Source organism: Zootoca vivipara, chromosome 1 (genome assembly GCF_963506605.1).
Source record: "Zootoca vivipara chromosome 1, rZooViv1.1, whole genome shotgun sequence".
Lineage (NCBI taxonomy): Eukaryota > Metazoa > Chordata > Lepidosauria > Squamata > Lacertidae > Zootoca > Zootoca vivipara.
The window spans coordinates 22,811,205-22,833,132 of NC_083276.1; the positions used below are offsets into that span (position 1 = coordinate 22,811,205).

At 39.1% G+C, this 21,928-nt stretch overlaps 1 protein-coding gene across 5 annotated transcripts in view; it reads left to right on the forward strand.

Moving 5' to 3' along the window:
* The window catches only part of EFCAB11 (EF-hand calcium binding domain 11), a 94,113-nt gene that overhangs the window by 22,145 nt on the left and 50,040 nt on the right, over positions 1–21,928 (forward strand). For 2 of the 5 annotated variants that reach the window (XM_060272354.1, XM_060272366.1), the window contains exon 6: positions 5,603–6,886. The exons of 2 other annotated variants lie outside the window; for them this stretch is intronic. In XM_060272354.1, the coding sequence (XP_060128337.1) occupies positions 5,603–5,756 (154 nt within the window). In that variant the 3' untranslated portion in view covers positions 5,757–6,886. Of the gene's footprint in view, positions 1–5,602; positions 6,887–10,101; positions 10,902–21,928 lie in introns of those variants that run through there. One more of the 5 variants, XM_035101917.2, reaches the window with a different exon arrangement.

Genomic DNA, 21,928 nt, shown 5'->3' on the forward strand with positions numbered 1-21,928 from the left:
CTATTACTTTATTCACCCCATATTCAGCCCTCTATTAAAAAAAAACCCTTGCATGCCTCATTATTTGGGGAGGGGGCACAGCTTTTGTTTACTTTCATATATTCTCTACAGATTTTAAGTTCAAATAGCTCAGATTTTGTCAGTATCTTATAAAACTGTTTAGCTAATTTCAAATATAGATTTGGTTTACCATGTTCCTTAAATATTTTCGCTTTTGGAAATCCCCAAAGTGTGCTCCTGTTCTTCTCTGTGTGACCCAAACACCCATCTCTTAAGAACCCCACTATGGTTCCCTCCTACTTCCTTTTGTTCTCATTGTGAGTAGCTTCTAAATTAAACTCACTTCATGGTAAGGAATCTGTGTGTTATTCCTTGACCCAGGCTTGTCCAGCTGAAGACAAAAGCTAAGCTTACAGTTACAAATGGGAAACTAATGATTTGAGTCCTACAGATGCAGATATGATGCAATATTAATTGCACTTTTATGGAAGCATGTTACATCAAAATCAGTGGGACTCTTCAACATAAATGTGATTAGGAATGGACATTAGAAATTTTATTTTTCCAACATCATTGTCCTTTTTCTCCCTGTAAGCATTTATGCAATCTGAATGTTGTTCATTTTGCAACCCTGGGATTTATGGCCTGCCTCTGCTTATAAAACCAATTATATCCTTATGCATATATTCTTAACTTATTCAGTCATTAATTTAGTGAATTTTGCTGTAGGTTTTGGTAAACCTTTTGCTATGCTACTATTTTGTGCTTGTATAATTTTCTTACCTCTGATCTTTCTATTAGTATCTTTTGAGGTTTGGATGATCGTTAATCTCAGAGTCATGAGTTTAAGCCCCATGTTGGACAAAAGATTCCTGCATTGTAGGGGTATGGACTAGATGACCCTCAGAGTCCCTTCGAACTCTACAGTTCTATGATTCTATGTTCTCAATGTACATGTATATGTGTGTTAATTATTATTGGTAGTTAGAAATTATTTAGGGAGGGAAATGTGGAGAGGGCAAGTGTAGATATTGCAGAGGAAGGAAAAAGAAATTGAAGGCATAGTAAATTCATTTGTGAGAGCAGTTTGAAGTAGAATAGTACATATGGGAAAAAGAAAATGTTCCAAGATAAATGAACATACATCTTAATGTTATGCATGTTGCTTAGCAACAAGGAGTAAAAATGTGGACTAATGTGTTAAAAGTAATTCAAGAGGGGAAACAATGTATGTCTTGTAATCAAGTATTGTAAGGGGTTAAAAGCAAGAGCTGGAGAATAAAGAGCAAGTGTCCAAAAAGCTGCAGAAAAATACCAGTATGAGAACAGATTCTTGTCTCTCATCATTTTACTTCAAAGTAGCTGGCACAGGGGGAGTCATTGGTTTTCAAACAGCAGCGCACCATTCACTTTTGTTTGTTTGTAACATTTTATATTCTGTCTTTCCTCCAGAGAGCTCAAAGCAGTGTTCTGACCTCCCCTTCAACAGAACAACGCTTAGACTAGGCTAAGAGATAATGACTGGTCCATGGTCACCCAGTGAGCGCCATGGTTGAATGCAGATTTAAACTCAAGATATCCTGGTATTGGTGCAGCATCCTTAACTGCTGTACTGGCTCCTTTTTGGAATTCTCATATTACTGAAAAGTACAATGGATATCAAAAATTTGACTGACGTATGCTTCTGAAAATTCCAATACTATATTTAGTTACAGGAACATAGGATGTTACCTTACACTGCGTCAGACGGTTGGTCCATCTAACTCAATATTGCCTCCTCCAAGCTTTCAGACAAGGATACATTTTCAGCCTTACCTGGAACTTAAAGCTGAGACCTTTCACATGCAAGGCAGATGCTGTACCACTGAGCTATGGCCCTTCACATTACAACATTTCCAATATATAAATCACTTATGATGTATAATAAAAATATTTTTAAGCTCGTTTCAAACTTCTCCTTTTTCATAATAATTTTTTATTTATTTTTCAGAAGATAAACATGTATACATAATAGGTTTGTCTTTTCCTGACTTCCCACCCAATTTCCCATGGTGTTTTAATTTTCTCCCCTCTGCTGCACAATGCCTTCTATTTCTTATACCAAACGCATCAATACTGTATTCTCCAATTCCTTCTACTGCTCATATTTCAAATCCTGCTTGCGAGTTCATCAAACTGTAATATATCCTTAAATAGTCCAAAAAGGGCTATTCTTCCACAAGGCATTCATCATTAGCTTCTCTTATTTTGGTTGTTGGTTTCAAACATTTCCATGGTTTAAGGGAGGAGCAGATCTTTGGAGCACCCTTGTAGCACTTTTCTGTAGTCAAACATCAAATGACTACATTGTTTGAATTGTGATCTTACGGTTTTATATTATGCTTTTATGCTGATGGCCCATGGTTAATCCAGTAATAGTAAGATAGGAAATAAAAGTGAGCAAAATCTTGAGTATATTCCCTTTACACAGAAATTTAAACATACGGTACTTTCATTGCTTTTCTACAGATTTAAAATGTGTGTTTAAGATCTCACCATTTTCTTGGTTCCTTATTTTTCATAGTTATTGCAATTATGCATGCATGATAGTTGACTTGGCTCAGGAGAAGGCACAGCTGACCTGATTTCTGTACGTAGTGGTGGTAGACTTTGCAGGCCTCCAAGGAAGCCATTTAACTGTTATCTGTGCCTTCATTTCTCTTTTCTTAATATTGGCATGCTTGGCAATTTCACATCTGTAGTCTGGAATCCTTCTGTGCCACATCCACAGGGACCTTTTATAACAAAATCTAATGTTAATGCAACAGAGCTGTTAAAATGACTCAACCAAGAATAATTTCCCATTTTAACAAGTGAGCAATGAAGAATCTGCTATTCCAAAACATATAATTAAGCATGAAGAAAATAATGTATTGAAGCCTTTTCTGGCGTTCATTTCTTTTTCAGTTTCATTATCTGGATATTGTAAGGTGACAACTCAGTGTTGAATATAAGTCAATACTGTGGAGCAACTGGAGGCTGAGGCTAGTAGATTGCTTGAGCTCAAGAGTTTGGGGCTGCTGTGAGCTATGCCAAGGTTACTAGAGCATTGACAACAGAAGTTAGGCTACCCCTGTCCAGATAGGAACTCAGCTGGGCCACCAGCTGAAACTGATGGAAAGCTGATGATATGCCCCAAAGCTGATGATATGGCTCTTTACTTTCTTCCTTTTTTTTAACTGGCTATATTTATTAAACTGTAAACAGAAAAAGTAACATGATGCGGTCCCAAGTCACAAGCAGAGTAAGGGAGAGACAGTGAGGAAAACTGGAATTAGCAGATATGAGAAATTAAAAGTGTGTGGTGCAGGGAGAGGACTGTTCCATTTAGCAGGCATGAGAGAACAGGTGACTTTTAAGCAGGGTTTGGGTTTTTGTTTTCATTTATGAAAGAGGAAATAGATGGATTTGTGTGGGCATTGGTGACAAGGGAATTCTAGAATAATGTGACGTGATGGGAAATGGTGTTAGAAAGAAGGAAGGGAACATGGGTTTGAATGAAAATACTGGAACCAGCAGAACAAAAGAAATAAAGAGTAGAAAAGAAGAAGAGATGGGCATAAGGGGGTGATGTAAGCAAGAGAGTTCATAGATTAATAAAATTCTGTTATCATTTTTATTGTTGTTATTTAATTAAATTTCTATTCCACCCTTTCTCCCAAAGGAGCCCAGGGTGGCAGCAAAGCAGCAAAGCAAAGCAATTTTAAAGAAATAAAATAAATAGAAACATTTAAAACAGTCTGATATCCTCACAGCTAATAATTTCAAGGTTGCCCAGAACAGTATCTTTCAGATACTGCCTGAACAGTCATGTTTCAAAATTCATACTGAATGAGGGAGACAGATGCACTGCACCTGTCTCACCAGAGATGGCGCTCCATAAATGGGGAACCACTATTGAGAAAGCCTTATCATGGAAAATGACACCCTGGGCAGGATTTCTTCTTTTAACTTACTACTACTGCCCTTTGGGGCAATACTTGAGACCTTCTAATTGCAAAGCGATATTTGCTTAACATTTTGGCAATATTGCCCACCCCAAAAGCCCATCCAACCTTGGTACCTCAGTGGGGTCCAATAATAACAAGATTCCCCCCCCTTACATTTCCTCTGTTTATCCTATATACCATAGACTTTTTAGTATCTTCCTGACTTGTTTAAGGATATATGACTTACCTTATGGCAAGTTAATTTTAACTTTTTGCTGCCATTTCACATCTTTACAGCCACAGTCATGTGAGATCCACGGCAACTCTAATGATCTATTTCTTCCTTTTAAGAAGGACTGGATTCATTTTGCTTTGCACAGCAGTTTGAAAGTTCACACAGGGAGAAATATTTCATACTATTTATTACCAGTTATGAATAATGCCTGGATAACAGCACTTCTAGAAATTCTGCAGAATTGCCATCTAGCACCATGTTTGTGCTGGGAAAGGAAAATTGCCATGGCTGGCAAGCATTTTTTGCCTCTAGCAAAGTAACCCTAATGAACTATGGCATTGCCACCTAAGGTCCAATTTCAATCCCCAAAAGTGACAGTAGTTCTTTGCCTCATTTATCTCCTTGCAGAGAGATATCTGTTTCTCGAGTTGATTAATGACAGTTACGTACGGGGTTTCCTTTGCCTTTTGGAACCGCTAGCCAGGATTCAGAGTGCTATAAAATGAATTCTACACACAGGGCAGGGTGGTATTCTGAGGTTTAATTCTGCAGCCCTCTTCCACTGTTCCAAACCTCTGGAATCTGCAAATGCTGCACAGAGAAATCCTGAAATAAAAACTTCAGAATTCATGTGTAAAACAAGCAGAGAAGATGATTTGAAGGTGTTCCACTGAAATTGTAAAGGATATGTCACAAATTTGCTGGCCTGAAGTATTCAGGATATGCTGTAATGCTATTAGTTCTCTCCAAGTAATAGGACAAACAAAAGTAATGTTCTAGGACTTGCAAGGATTTAAGAAGTTGACTTGAAAAGTGAATTGAACTATTCTTGGATGTGATTAAGAGATAAAATGCATGGTATTAAATGGATGAAAGGTTCAAGAAAATGTAAATGGGCTCCACTGTGGATCCCGCTTAAAGTTTTCCAGCTGTTGTATTATGTTCTCTTCTGAGTATGGACAGTCAACTAGTGTTACTAAAGGGATTGTGATGTTTTAAAAACAATAACATTTTAAACCAGTAAGACATCGTCTCCAATATAGTTGGTTTTAAGCAGTTCCCTATTAGTTGATCTTTGCCAATTTGCTGTTTCTAAACAACCCAAAATATAAAAAAAAATGTTTGTGGGTTGTAAAAGTTGCTAATAGGGAAACTGCCTTTGATACCAACTTGTTTCTGTTGCTTTTTAGTGAGTTTTCCTTCTGGCACTAAACCTCCAAACTTCTACTAGATTCAGGGGAATTGGGGTATCATTGTGGGAGATTGTTTGTCAGGAAGGAAAATTCTTAAACTACTGTACATTTGTTTCAAAATCATTCATAAGTACATAATTACAGTAGTTCCTTCTCTTTGGAATATTTTTTCCCTGAATTTGTAGATCTCTGTTCTCTGCTTTCAGATGCCTTGTTCATGTCACAGTTTTAGCCCATGTGGCTTCAGGATTGTGTCCAATGCTGTGTAAGTGGGTTTCTGCTTGTGCAGCAGAATGCCCTTTCCTCTCCTCTCCCCAAAATAAAACCACTCCGGATGGTCCCCCAATAGGAAGATTTTGAATGCACACAGGGGGCTGTAGGCAGCAGGAGAGTAAGGGGAATTTCTGTTGTACACATGGAAGCCTGTTGCTCGGATGGCACTACATCATGGGATGCAACCCTCAGTTCTTTTTAATCAAGTACTGTAGTAACTTATCCATCAACAATTTCATTTCAATTAATGCTGCATGAATGAAATGTCCATTGTGTGCAATCATATCCCTTTATTACCAAGTTATTAAAGTAACAGCCCTTATGCATTTTGCTCAGAACTTGAGAAGTTAATGGGCTTAAAGAAGGTTGCAGAATATGAGATAGAAACAGTTACGTTCTTGAGTACTGTAGTATGGAAAGCTAGAGCAATAAGAGAAAAGTCTTCATTCAGTGCTTTTGTCTGCAAGGTACAATAATAACCTTGAGATCAAAATTTATTTATAGTATTAATAGAATGAAATGTCTTGGGGACAATACTGTGAATAACTTTGCAGACGCACCATTCAGAGAGTGTGAGAACATTAAATTGATATCCAGGTCTACTCATTTCTTCACAAAAGTTTTTTTTTTTTATGGAAGAAATATTAAGTGCATTGTTTTGTGGGATGGGGTAGACAGAACCAAAATCTGTAGACTTGGTGAATATTCAGTGAGAGCTCCACTACCCAATATAATATTACGTTCAGGTGGTGCAAGCCACCTTCTTCTTTTCTCCCACCTTCTGTGTCTTGTCTCCTGCTCTAGACAATCCCACAAAAGCATTTATAACCCAGTGCTTTGTCTCAGTCCCATTGGGGCTTTGCCCACATATAACTGCACATAGAATTGAATGTGGGTGAAAGGAAGAGAAGCCCACTGGGGAACATATACACACATATGTTCCTTAGCAGATATGACTTTCTTTGCAATGAATTTGATTTATCATGCACCTACTACCTCTATAAGGACCCAGGTGGCGCTGTGGGTTAAACCACAGAGTCTAGGGCTTGCTGATCAGAAGGTCGACGGTTTGAATCCCTGCAACGGGGACCGTTGCTCGGTCCCAGCTCCTGCCCACCTAGCAGTTCAAAAGCACATCAAAGTGCAAGTAGATAAATAGGGACCGCTCTGTCGGGAAGGTAAACAGCGTTTCTGTGCACTGCTCTGGTTCGGCAGAAGCAGCTTTGTCATGCTGGCCACGACCCGGAAGCTGTCTGCGGACAAACACCGGCTCCCTCGGCCTATAGACCGAGATGAGCGCCACAACCCCAGAGTCGGACACGACTGGATCTGATGGTCAGGGGCCCCTTTACCTTTACTACCTCTATGTCAGGACCAGCCCAGAATTTCATGAAACCTGCTCAGAAGACTGCACCATATTGCCAGCCCTTGCATATGTGGTTCTTCTCATGTGGTGTTTGCCTAAAGTGCCACAGCATGGGAACTTGAGAAGTGGCAGTCATACCAATCCCTTAATGGAAATGTTGAGTCCAAACCAGCTTTTCCCAAACTCATGCCCCCAGATGTTTTTGAGTTCAGCTCTCATAATTGGCTGTGCTTGCTGGTAGTTCAAAACTTCTGGAAGGGTACCACTTTGGTCTAAACTCTTGGCGTATTTCCCAGTAAAACTTGTTGTTGTTGTTTAGTCGTTTAGTCGTGTCCGACTCTTCGTGACCCCATGGACCATAGCATGCCAAGCACTCCTGTCTTGCACTGCCTCCCGCAGTTTGGTCAAACTCATGTTCGTAGCTTCGAGAACACTGTCCAACCATCTCGTCCTCTGTTGTCCCCTTCTCCTAGTGCCCTCAATCTTTCCCAACATCAGGGTCTTTTCCAAGGATTCTTCTCTTCTCATGAGGTGGCCAAAGTATTGGAGCCTCAGCTTCAGGATCTGTCCTTCCAGGGAGCACTCAGGGCTGATTTCCTTAAGAATGGATAGGTTTGATCTTCTAGCAGTCCATGGGACTCTCAAGAGTCTCCTCCAGCACCAGAATTCAAAAGCATCAATTCTTCGGCGATCAGCCTTCTTTATGGTCCAGCTCTCACTTCCATACATCACTACTGGGAAAACCACAGCTTTAACTATACGGACCTTTGTCAGCAAGGTGATGTCTCTGCTTTTTAAGATGCTGTCTAGGTTTGTCATTGCTTTTCTCCCAAGAAGCAGGCGTCTTTTAATTTCGTGACTGCTGTCACCATCTGCAGTGATCAAGGAGCCCAAGAAAGTAAAATCTCTCACTGCCTCCATTTCTTCCCCTTCTATTTGCCAGGAGGTGATGGGACCAGTGGCCATGATCTTGGTTTTTTTGATGTTGAGCTTCAGACCATATTTTGCGCTCTCCTCTTTCACCCTCATTAAAAGGTTCTTTAATTCCTCCTCGCTTTCTGCCATCAAGGTTGTGTCATCTGCATATCTGAGGTTGTTGATATTTCTTCCGGCAATCTTAATTCCGGTTTGGGATTCATCTAGTCCAGCCTTTCGCATGATGAATTCTGCATATAAGTTAAATAAGCAGGGAGACAATATACAGCCTTGTCGTACTCCTTTCCCAATTTGGAACCAATCAGTTGTTCCATATCCAGTTCTAACTGTAGCTTCTTGTCCCACATAGAGATTTCTCAGGAGACAGATTAGGTGATCAGGCACTCCCATTTCTTTAAGAACTTGCCATAGTTTGCTGTGGTCGACACAGTCAAAGGCTTTTGCATAGTCAATGAAGCAGAAGTAGACATTTTTCTGGAACTCTCTAGCTTTCTCCATAATCCAGCGCATGTTTGCTATTTGGTCTCTGGTTCCTCTGCCCTTTCGAAATCCAGCTTGTACTTCTGGGAGTTCTTGGTCCACATACTGCCTAAGCCTGCCTTGTAGAATTTTAAGCATAACCTTGCTAGCGTGTGAAATGAGCGCAATTGTGCGGTAGTTGGAGCATTCTTTGGCACTGCCCTTCTTTGGAATTGGGATGTAGACTGATCTTCTCCAATCCTCTGGCCATTGCTGAGTTTTCCAAACTTGCTGGCATATTGGGTGTAGCACCTTAACAGCATCATCTTTTAAAATTTTAAATAGTTCAGCTGGAATATCATTACTTCCACTGGCCTTGTTATTAGCAGTGCTTTCTAAGGCCCATTTGACTTCACTCTCCAAGATGTCTGGCTCAAGGTCAGCAACCACACTACCTGGGGTGTACGAGACCTCCATATCTTTCTGGTATAATTCCTCTGTGTATTCTTGCCACCTCTTCTTGATGTCTTCTGCTTCTGTTAGGTCCTTACCACTTTTGTCCTTGATTATGGTAATCTTTGTACGAAATGTTCCTTTCATATCTCCAATTTTCTTGAACAGATCTCTGGTTTTCCTCATTCTATTGTTTTCCTCTATTTCTTTGCATTGCTCATTTACGAAGACCCTCTTGTCTCTCCTTGCTGTTTTTTGGAAATCTGCATTTAGTTTCCTGTATCTTTCCCTATCTCCCTTGCATTTTGCTTGCCTCCTCTCCTCCGCTATTTGTAAGGCCTCGTTGGACAGCCATTTTGCTTTCTTGCATTTCCTTTTCCTTGGGATGGTTTTTGTTGCTGCCTCCTGTATAATGTTACGAGCCTCCATCCATAGTTCTTCAGGCACTCTGTCCACCAAATCTAAATCCTTAAACCTGTTCCTCACTTCCACTGTGTATTCATAAGGGATTTGATTCAGATTGTATCTTACTGGCCCAGTGGTTTTTCCTACTTTCTTCAGTTTAAGCTGGAATTTTGCTATAAGAAGCTGATGATCTGAGTTACAGTCAGCTCCAGGTCTTGTTTTTGCTGACTGTATAGAGCTTCTCCATCTTTGGCTGCAGAGAATATAATCAATCTGATTTTGATGCTGCCCATTTGGTGATATCCATGTGTAGAGTCGTCTCTTGTGTTGTTGGAAGAGAGTGTTTGTGATGACCAGCTTGTTCTCTTGACAGAACTCTATTAGCCTGTGCCCTGCTTCATTTTAAACTCCAAGGCCAAACTTGCCAGTTGTTCCTTTTATCTCTTGATTCCCTACTTTAGCATTCCAATCCCCTGTAATGAAAAGAACATCCTTCTTTGGTGTCATTTCTAGAAGGTGTTGTAGGTCTTCATAGAATTGGTCAATTTCACTTTCTTCAGCACCAGTAAAACTAGCTAAGATATATCATAACCAAGATAGTAAATGTTGGAAATGTAAGAAAGCAGAAGGAACCTTTTACCATATGTGGTGGACTAGCACGGGATTTCTGGGAAAAGATTTATAATGAATTAAAAAGAGTGTTGAAAAACACATTTATTAAGAAACCAGAATCCTTTCTACTGGGCATGGTCGGAAAAGTAATTCCTAAGAAACATGTAATTGTTTTATTTTTTATTTTTTATGCTACAACAGCGGCGAGATTATTGTTAGCTAATTACTGGAAAACCCAAGAGATACCAACTGTGGAAGAATGGGAAATGAAATTGATGGACTATATGGAACTTGCTGAACTGACTGGGAGATTGCGTGATCAGGGAGAAGAATCAGTGGAAGAAGAGTGGAAAATTTTTAAACTATATTTTAAAAAATATTGTAGAATTGAATAGTATGAATAGATTTAGAAGTGTATAGAAACTGCAGGTTTAAAATTATGTTGGATAATTTGTTGCTTTGAGGAAAGTTTAATATAAACTGGAAATGAGTTAAAACTAGGATATCGAAATTGCTAAAGATGAATAGAAATGAACTGCATATGGGGGTAGCCGAGGAAGTCCCCCCTTTAAAAATGTTAAGAAAAGATTAAGAATTGGTATTATTATTTTCTTTTCTTTTTCTTGTTTTTTCTTGTTGTTGTATATGTATGTTTTTTCTATGTTGGTTTATTTTTGGTTGTGTTTTTATGTGTAATTATAAAATGAATCAAAATTATTAAAAAATAAACTCTTGGCGTATTTGGTTACTGGAAGTTTGTTTCCACTCATTTCCCCCCCATGTTTCAGAAGCTGTTATTGGAAATAATTTGAGATAGGAATCAGCCTTGCAAACTTATGTGCTGCAGTTCTCAACCTAAAGTCATAGCATGTATTGATTCTGTTTTTTCCATATGGGACCACTCCCAAGTTCAGACTGCTACATTTAACCTTTTACTAGTGTGGCACTCTAGAACTTGAGTTAAATTATAATTAAATTTACACTCCAGTTCTTTAACTGAGAAGGGCATCCTCTGTTAATTTTATTTCATTTCTATTAATGTTTTTAAATGATTGCCCCCCCCCCCCATTTTTAGCTGTTTCCATTTTAGTTGTAAGATGCCCTGAGTTCCTGTCAGGGGAAAAGGTGAAATATAGATAAGTATAAAAAAATAAAAATTGATAGCATTCTTGAATAAGTGGGTGAGTAACATATTACAGTAAGAATCCTCAACAAAAACAAAAAAGCACTTTATTTTTTAAGTATCCACACATTTTCATGCTAAAGAATGCAGTCTCTGCATAGGAAATATTACTTCCTGGGCTGTCTTCTTTTATTTATCTTTGTATTTTGCTTTTATCATTGTCGACAGATTTCCTTAAAGTACTTCAGTCTGAAATGGAATATGGGTATGGTCTTGGAGTTTAAAATATTTTCAATCATTGGGGAAAATATAATTCTAAGTAGAGAATTTATAAATAATGGGATAATAAAATCTTGAGATAGAAAAGTTATATTAGGTCAAGTAGTCAATTTCCCTTTGCCACATGAAGATAGTTTGCTTTCTATTAGGTATGTTGTTCACATTGATGTATGCCAAGCAGAGCTCTACTTTTTCTCCTGGGATATCATTCTGTGGGAATGTAAGATATTATTGAGGAGTTGGGGAGAAAATCAAGATCAACTTCAAGCTATTCCGGAGCCTAGCAAGTTCTTTTAGTAAAGGTAATATTCAACATCAGCATGTTTCTATCTAATGTTTAAATATGGAACTATGCCATGACAACCTAAAACAGCAAAATGATTGGACATTATAATGGGAGAAGAAATTTATAAAGAAAAGTTACTGGCAAGCTATGTACAGACCCCAGCATTTACATTTATTGTCAATACAGACACGAGTGCCATTTTGTATTTCTGAGTAGCCTTCAGAATTGGAAAAGGGATAAAATTAGGCTGGAAAGAGAAAGGAAAACGATCCTTTTAGGTTTTCCTATGTGGTCTGTGTCCACCCTCTTGAAAATTCCCAATAATAATAATAATAATAATAATAATGCAGATAGTAAGAGACTTATACTAAGGAGAACTGAAAACATTGGACATATTTACTTAGAAAAGAAGAAGGGGAGTGAAATGAAGAAAGAAGACAGTCAATATAAATTTAATCTTTTTAATTTAAATTTTTAATACCTAAGGTGAAGAAATTATTACAGATTGCACAACTTATTTCTTGGCAAAAAAATAATATTTGCAGATCAAAAATGTCAGTTGAAACAGAGAAATATTTGGAAATATAAAGCTTGAAAGAATATAAATGTATTTTTATGTACATTGTTGTTGTTTAGTCGTGTCCGACTCTTCGTGACCCCATGGACCAGAGTGCGCCAGGCACTCCTGTCTTGCACTGCCTCCTGCAGTTTGGTCAAACTCATCTTCGTAGCTTCGAGAACACTGTCCAACCATCTCCTCCTCTGTCGTCCCCTTCTCCTTGTGCCCTCAATCTTTCCCAACATCAGGGTCTTTTCCAGGGAGTCTTCTCTTCTCATGAGGTGGCCAAAGTATTGGAGCCTCAGCTTCAGGATCTGTCCTTCCAGTGAGCACTCAGGGCTGATTTCCTTCAGAATGGATAGGTTTGATCTTCTTGCAGTCCATGGGACTCTCAAGAGTCTCCTCCAGCACCATAATTCAAAAGCATCAATTCTTCGGCGATCAGCCTTCTTTATGGTCCAGCTCTCACTTCCATACACCACTACTGGGAAAACCATAGCTTTAACTATACGGATCTTTGTCGGCAAGGTGATGTCTCTGCTTTTTAAGATGCTGTCTAGGTTTGTCATTGCTTTTCTCCCAAGAAGCAGGTGTCTTTTAATTTCGTGACTTGTCACCATCTGCAGTGATCAAGGAGCCCAAGAAAGTAAAATCTCTCACTGCCTCCATTTCTTCCCCTTCTATTTGCCAGGAGGTGATGGGACCATTGGCCATGATCTTAGTTTTTTTGATGCTGAGCTTCAGACCATATTTTGTGCTCTCCTCTTTCACCCTCATTAAAAGGTTTTTTTAATTCCTCCTCACTTTCTGCCATCAAGGTTGTGTCATCTGCATGTCTGAGGTTGTTGATATTTCTTCTGGCAATCTTAATTCCGGCTGGGGATTCATCCAGTCCAGCCTTTCGCATGATGAATTCTGCATATAAGTTAAATAAGCAGGGAGACAATATACAGCCTTGTCGTACTCCTTTCCCAATTTGGAACCAATCAGCTATTCCGTATCCACTTCTAACTGTAACTTCTTGTCCCACATAGAGATTTCTCAGGAGACAGATGAGGTGATCAGGCACTCCCATTTCTTTTAGAGCTTGCCATAGTTTGCTGTGGTTGACACAGTCAAATGCTTTTGCATAGTCAATGAAGCAGAAGTAGATGTTTTTATGGAACTCTCTAGCTTTCTCCATAATCCAGCGCATGTTTGCAATTTGGTCTCTGGTTCCTCTGCCCCTTCGAAATCCAGCTTGCACTTCTGGGAGTTCTTGGTCCACATACTGCTTAAGCCTGCCTTGTAGAATTTTAAGATAACCTTGCTAGCATGTGAAATGAGTGCAATTGTGCAGTAGTTGGAGCATTCTTTGGCACTGCCCTTCTTTGGGATTGGGATGTAGACTGATCTTCTCCAATCCTCTGGCCACTGCTGAGTTTTCCAAACTTGCTGGCATATTGGGTGTAGCACCTTAACAGCATCATCTTTTAAAATTTTAAATAGTTCAGCTGGAATATCATCACTTCCACTGGCCTTGTTATTAGCAGTGCTTTCTAAGGCCCATTTGACTTCACTCTCCAGGATGTCTGGCTCAAGGTCAGCAACCACACTACCTGGGGTGTACAAGACCTCCATATCTTTCTGGTATAATTCGTCTGTGTATTCTTGCCACCTCTTATTGATGTCTTCTGCTTCTGTTAGGTCCTTTCCACTTTTGTCCTTTATTATGGTAATCTTTGTACAAAATGTTCCTTTCATATCTCCAATTTTCTTGAACAGATCTCTGGTTTTTCCTATTCTGATGTTTTCCTCTATTTATTGCATTGCTCGTTTAAGAAGACCCTCTTGTCTCTCCTTGCAATTTTTTGGAAATTCAATTTCCTGTATCTTTCACTATCTCCCTCACATTTTGCTTGCCTTCTCTCTCCCGCTATTTGTAAAGCCTCATTGGACAGCCACTTTGCTTTCTTGCATTTCTTTGCTTTCTTGCATTTCCTTTTCATTGGTTTTCATTGCTGCCTCCTGTATAATGTTACGAGCCTCCATCCATAGTTCTTCAGGCACTCTGTCCACCAAATCTAAATTCTTAAACCTGTTCCTCACTTCCACTGTGTGTTTATAAGGGTTTTTGATTTAGATTGTATCTTACTGACCCAGTGGTTTTTCTTACTTTCTTCAGTTTAAGCTTGATTTTTGCTATAAGAAGCTGGTGATCTGAGCCACAGTCAGCTCCAGGTCTTGTTTTTTCTGACTGTATAGAGCTTCTCCATCTTTGGCTGCAGAGAATATAATCAATCTGATTTTGATACTGCCCATCTGGTGATGTCCATGTGTAGAGTCGTCTCTTGTGTTGTTGGAAAAGAGTGTTTGTGATGACCAGCTATGATATGTACATATCAACCTGTAACTGATGGCAGTTAGGAATAAACTATTAGAAACAGCCTATTCTATAATGGGTCTTCCTGTGACAAATTTGCTTATTGAATACTGTTGGAGAGGAGATACTTAGACCTGAGAGATCGCTGATTTGGCTATTATGACAATCTCTTTGTTTCTTTATTTTGCTTTCTATAGATTATTGTTGATTTAGAAGGATAAAGGAAAAGGAAAAGCTATTTCAGCTCAGAGGGTGGATTAGGCTCTGTATCTAATCCAGTTCTAATTTTGCAGGGCTTAGTTATACCACAGCAATAGCAGACCCTTATGTGTGATCAAAAATCTTTGTCATCTATGACTTGTTAAAAGATAATATACTGCCTTACATACTGTTAAGTAAGAATATAATCAATAGTCTTCAAAATATATTATGAAGTGTAGCATTTTACATTGTTTTTGTTTGTTTTTCCTTTTAAACAGCTTCTTAATAGCACAGACAACAAATTCTGTTTGTCAATGAGTGTGTGATTAAAATGTGTCAGTTGAACTGATATTCATAAATTGGTACATAACTCTGTTTCTAAACAAGCCTGAAACTGCATTAATAACATTTTCATAACATTTCTAATCTTATATTGAATTTCAGCATACACTTTTCACCAAAGTGTATTCTTTGATTTATCAGTTTCCTATAATGGTAAATGAACACTTCTTCAACAAGTGGTACAAAGCTTGCATTTCTTTATTTAGGCTCTAAGTAAAAAAACCGCAAGCTTTATATCACTTGCAGGAATTTCCCCTAAATTTTAGGGATTACCGTCAAAGCAGATAGCCACCAGTTTTCATGAAGAAAATTCACTATTCCACTGCAACAAGCAAAAATGAACTGGTTCATTCACATATAACTAATTTATATAGGAATAGTACACTGTCAAAATTGGTTCCACTGCCAGTAATTTAGACTGGTGTGAGCAGGTCTACCACTTGCATTTGGGGAGCTTCTGAACACCACCTTTAAGCAATATTCTTAGGTGGTTTCAAATAGCCTCCTGGGCTTTTGGATCAGAACCCCATTGGGTATGTGAAGCTCTTCTCCCCTTTCTCTCATCCATGAGCAGAAGTGCTTTCCGCTCGCATACTGAGAATGATGGTAGGTTTCAGAAATTCCCTTTTTATTAAAAAAAAACCCTGAATATTTTAGTGAGCCATAGTAAAACCCCAGTTCATCCAAAGCTAAGCTCTTTTAAGCTCATTGATTCCAGTAGTAGAGAAAGGAGCCCACCCAAAACATTTCATTGAAGTTAAGGAATTAAAAAGTGCTTGAATGGTAGTGCCAATTTTTATATCTAGAAAACATTTGAGTTGTTGCAATATGGAATAAACTGAGGTTTTAATCAATAGTTCAAGCAGATGTTGGAAGTGTAGATTAATGCAGAGCAATTTCTAGCAATTTTCTGGTTTGTAGCTGCCTGGCACAATTTTCCTTTAATAAACATTAGAACATGCCACTGTTTATAAAAAGCTGCAAATTTTGTGGAACTGCATATGCTAAATATAATGTTATGTTGCTCCATCTGTTCTTACTAAGACAGCTATGGTAGCAATCTATATTATCTAGCCCTATGAAAGCCTAATGTGTTATTTTATACTTAAACAGATGGGTGAATCTAATCGATAAGGAGTTAGGAAATAATGTTCACTAGGAAAGCATAAGCGTTGATTTTCAAAACAATCCCTTATGGGTCTAACACTATTTTGACCTAAATGTTTTGTAGAAGATGCATGTTCAGCTTGAACCTAAGATCTACATCAGTGAAGTGTTGAATGGGATGTACCATTCAGTTGCAGCATTATACTCTGTGCTGGTGCTTGATAGGGATCGTAATTTTGATGCAAAGTTGAGGAATGTAGCTCTATTAGGAGTAACTACCACTTCTCGTGAGTAGTAACAACTATGAATTACTGAAATTGGATGAGACCAGAAGTAGGATACAAAGATAAGCAGTACATACCATGCTACAGGCATCCCAGCCACTGCAGTGGCATAGCAGCCCCTACCCATCACCCAAAGCTGACGAGCTTTTCTTAGGAGATCACAAAATTGTAGAGCTTTTTTTGGAGATCAGCCAAAGTTGTTGCACACCATCTTCTTAGGCACAAATCTGCCATGGACCACCATAATAAGCATTTGACACTGGTCAACCAATATAATATAACCACCATGGAGAGAAACCTCCTTAGAATTTCAGAAGAGTTGTGGCTTTTGAGTCTGGAATTCGTTTGTTGTAAAAATGCAAAGTGTTTCAATTTTAAAACCCAGCATTTATATTCTTTCTTAAATTTTTCTGGAATTTAGATTAACAAGTCCAATAGTAGGTGGCAACTTCTGCCCAATGATATACATTTTACTATTACTGTTCAACTGCATTCATATAGCTACTTTGTAACAGAAGTTCTCTAGACAGCTCACAAAAGAAAAAGTCATAATAATTTTAGCATCTTTAATACTAAGGCTTATATCTGCATGTACTAATCAGCATTTGGTGACTTAATAAGCAAGCAACCAAATTGTGGCAAGTTCAGCCTTTCTTACACATTATTTTTTTAAATACAGTTTGCTGTCCAAATCGTCTTGTACATCCTTAGAATGTTTGTTGTGTTGTCAGCAGAAACAAAATGGTTCAGCCAAGAGGCAAAGACTTTACACATTGATCTCCTTGGTCTCGCTCCCTCTCCCTCTCCCATTCCTACCTGTTAAAATGAGCATGGTAGACTTCATGGTTTTTTCTTTTGGAAGGCCTTGCTATGGTAAAAGTCCATGTGGCTGGAAGCATAATTTCCCTCCTCAATATGCATTTGTTCTAGCTAGATTGTAACATGCTAGAACACCACTGAATGAAGTGAAAAGCTCTTCAGTAGCTGATGTTAGAGGATTAAATGATGACCATTCCTGTCCCATTTCTCTTATCTCATAATCAAGCTTAAGATGGCACTAGATGGCTCTGTTAGAGTGATTATATATTTGAAATAGAAATTATTTGATCTCTACTTAGGTATCGCAGCATTTAGAGAAGACTCGTTTCTTTCTCTTTAATACTGAATATATTTGTAGTGCTTTATAGCTTTCTACTTAGATATATTTGTGCTTAAAGTGTACTTCAGTCTAATAAGAACATGTGCTGCAGGGGAAATTTCAAGCTTTTTTATTTACACTGCTGCTAATAGTATCTTTCAGAATAATTGAAGTGCACTCACAATATGTAGGCATAAAGTAAGGAAATTGGTTCACTCAGGAATTGAATAATAGGAATTTCACTTCAAACACTAGCTGGCTAGTTCTGTAGGATGCAAATTGTACTCAAGGTAGTTTTTTCTAATAATGACATGAACTGTCAGGAGATAATATCATTTACAGAATTCTCTGTCTGTATGTGTAACACGCATACACCTGCTCCATCCACTGTTCTGTGCAAGATCATATGCAGGATGCGGGTGGCGCTGTGGGTTAAACCACAGAGCCTAGGGCTTGTCGATCAGAAGGTCGGCGGTTCGAATCCCCATGATGGGGTGAGCTCCTGTTGCTCCGTCCCAGCTCCTGCCCACCTAGAAGTTTGAAAGCACGTCAAAGTGCAAGTAGATAAATAGGTACCGCTACAGCGGGAAGGTAAATGGCATTTCCGTGTGCTGCTCTGGTTCGCCAGAAGCGGCTTTGTCATGCTGGCCACATAACCCGGAAGCTGTACGCCGGCTCCCTCGGCCAATAACGCAAGATGAGCACCACAACCCCAGAGTCGGTCACAATGGGACCTAATGGTCAGGGGTCCCTTTACCTTTTACATATGCTTTAAACTGCTTTCCAACACAAATCATTTAGCTAATCTCAGAACTGAAATGTCATTTGCTTGATAGCCATAACAATCCTCTCCTAAGTCGTGTATTTTGGCTAAAGTCTGCACGAGTTTTCAGCACCTGTGCGGGTACCATTTGCAGTATGCTAATATGTTCTATGCTGCTTAATTTACCCTGATATTGCCCATCGATTACAGTCAGAATCAAAAGGAATCACATTCCCAGAACCAATCAATTTGCATGTGGCTGTCTCTGACATCAGAATGTTTGGGTCAATAGAAGCAGCTTGTACTACTAAGGCATACTAGTACTAAGTGGCTGACTCACCCTCCATAGCAACAGATTTCCTCCACTGTTCTGCTCAGATACCACAGTAGAATCATAGAATCATAGAGTTGGAAGAGACCACAAGGGCCATCCAGTCCAACCCCCTGCCAAGCAGGAAATACCATCAAAGCATTCTTGACATATGCCTGTCAAGCCTCTGCTTAAAGACCTCCAAAGAAGAAGACTCCACCACACTCCTTGGTAGCAAATTCCACTGCCGAACAGCTCTTACTGTCAGGAAGTTCTTCCTAATGTTTAGGTGGAATCTTCTTTCTTGTAGTTTGAATCCATTGTTCCATGTCTGCTTCTCTGGAGCAGCAGAAAACAATCTTTCTCCCTCCTCTATATGACATCCTTAAAGATGTTGAATAAGACTGGGCCCAAGACAGAACCCTGTGGCACCCCACTAGTCACTATTCTCCAGGATGAGGATGAGCCATTGATGAGCACCCTTTGGGTTCAGTCAGTAAGCCAGTTACAAATCCACTGAATGGTAGCATTGTCTAGCCCGCATTTTACCAGCTTCTTTACAAGAATATCATGGGGCACCTTGTCAAAGGCCTTGATGAAATCAAGATAGGCTACATCCACAGCATTCCCTTCATCTACCAGGCTTGTAATTCTGTCAAAAAATGAGATCAGATTAGTCTGACATGACTTATTTTTCAGAAACCCATGCTGACTTTTAGTGATCACAGAGTTTCTTTCTAGGTGCTCACAGACCGTTTGCTTAATGATCTGCTCTAGAATCTTTCCTGGTATTGATGTCAGGCTGACTGGGCGGTAATTGTTTGGGTCCTCTCTTTCCCCCTTTTTGAAAATAGGGACAACATTTGCCCTCCTCCAGTCTGCTGGAACTTCGCCTGTTCTCCAGGAATTTTCAAAGATTATTGCCAGTGGTTCTGAAATCACCTCTGCCAGTTCTTTTAATACTCGAATGTAGTTCATCTGGCCCTGGAGACTTGAATACATCTAAACTAGCCAAGTATTCTTGTACTACCTCCTTACTTATTCTGGGCTGTGTTTTCCCTGCTGAATCATCTGCTCCATATTCTTCAGGTCGGGCATTGTTTTCTTTTTTGGAGAAGACTGAGGCAAAGAAGGCATTGAGGAGTTCTCCCCTTCCTCTGTCCCCTGTTCGCATTTCACCATCTTCTCCTCTAAGTGACCCCACTGTTTCCTTGTTCTTCCTTTTGCTACGGACATACCCACAAAAGCCCTTTTTGTTGCTTTTAACCTCTCTAGCAAGCCTGAGTTCATTCTGTGCTTTAGCTTTTCTGACTTTGTCTCTACATGTGCTGGCTATATGTTTGAATTCCTCTCTGGTGATTCCCCCTTTTTCCATGTTTTGTACATATCCCTTTTAAATCTTAACTCAGTTAAAAGTTCTTTAGATAGCCACCCTGGCTTCTTTAGGCCATAGCTGCCAAGCTATCCCTTTTTTAAAGGGATTTTCCCTTATGCTGAATCGGCTTCCTCGCGAGAAAATGGAAAACTTGGCAGCTATGCTTTAGGCACCTTCCATGTTTCCGTTTCATTGATATTGTAAGCCAGAAGGTTTATAGTTCATGATGGAGGGCATACTTTGCAGGTTCACCCTTTGCATTTCTAGGATGGGATGAGAAAGACCCTTGCCTGAAACCCTGGAAAATTGCTGCCAGACAGTGGAGGCAATACTGAAGTAAATGGACCAGTGGCTTAGCTTAGATTCCTATGTTCTAAAAGTTAGATGAATACAATCACTAACTGATTCACATTAGCAGGTGTCCCCACCCCCATATTATCACTTCTTGCTTCCTTGCGATTCACATCATGCTCATTCCCACTTGAGTTGGTACCACTACTTTTGACCCTTCTGGGATTTCTCAGAGAAGTTTTATGCTGACACTATTGTGTTTTTGCTGCTGGTCTTCATCTCATGTGCACCAGCTGCATGATATTTCTACTGATACTTGTGAGAGTGGCCTCGTTCCTGCAGAACCAGTTCACCATCATTTCCTCAACTTCCTCCTGCACTCCAGATTTGACCTTAGACTGCATCTGTCTGAAGAAAGAGAACTGCCTATTGAAGTCAATCCCTTGAGTCAGAGCTTTTTTTCAACCAAAACTCCCCGGAACTCAATTCTGGCACCTCTCAAATGGGCAACATTGCTCTTCTAAGAGAACGAGGGAGATGTTCATGGTGAGTTCCGGCACCTCTTTTTCTAGAAAAATGGCACTCCTTTTAATCATGACAAGTGACTGAAAACATATTTTGTGTGCCGTGTTTTGCACTTACTTGTGTGATGATAAATGGGTATACTTTTAAAAGAATGCTTAAATTCAGGTTTCATTGGGAGTGAACTCTGTATGTTTTTTGTTCCCACCTTGTTTTATTAGTTGCCCAGAATAATTCAGACATTGAGTTTCCTTAAATATATTGTTGGAATACTGCTGTCACAATAGAAAGAAACCAGCATCAGGTTTAAAAAAGAAGTCATTCCTGTTCAGTTTTTTAATCCTCCAATTTTCTTACCACAATGTATTGCCTTTTATATTTAATCCCATCATTTTAAACTAGTTTGTGATTTAATCCCATCATCTAAAAAACCAGAGAGCACTCCACACTATTTCAGGGGGTAAGTACCTACAGATCTTGATGATATTATGACAACTTAAATGGTTCCTTAAGGGCTCCATCACTCAAAATGGGGATTTTGACTGCAAGTAATCCTATCAGATCTGTACTATTTTAGTTGACAAAACTACAGTAATCCTCTTTACGATTCTTCTATATTTATTAAGTATTTAGCTAGGTTTTTTTAACGTCTGTGTCTTCTAAGAAGTGAAATTAATATACATGTTGCTACCTAAACTGCAGCACACTACAGGAAGCTGATCAACAAAGTAACAAGCATTAGAAGAAGAAAGCACTGACTGATTTATTAAAGGAAAAGGCAGTTTCCTGCAGAAGCTGTCATCCTCGAATCTTCAATTGGTGGGCCATTTCACCCTCAGCAGGGACTCAATGCATAAAGTCTCATCTTTACTCTCTATGCTCAATCAGTATGGCACTTCTGCCTGTACTGCAGTACCAGTTTAGACACCTGTTGAAATGCATGAGGACATGAATTTTTTTCATAACTTTCCAATATCTGACTGTACAATTGCTATTATAAAAAAGCTTTTTGGGCCAGTTCTATTTCACATATTCACAAAAGTAGAGCAAGTGAAGGTTTCTGTCTAGGGTTGCGCTAAGACAGTT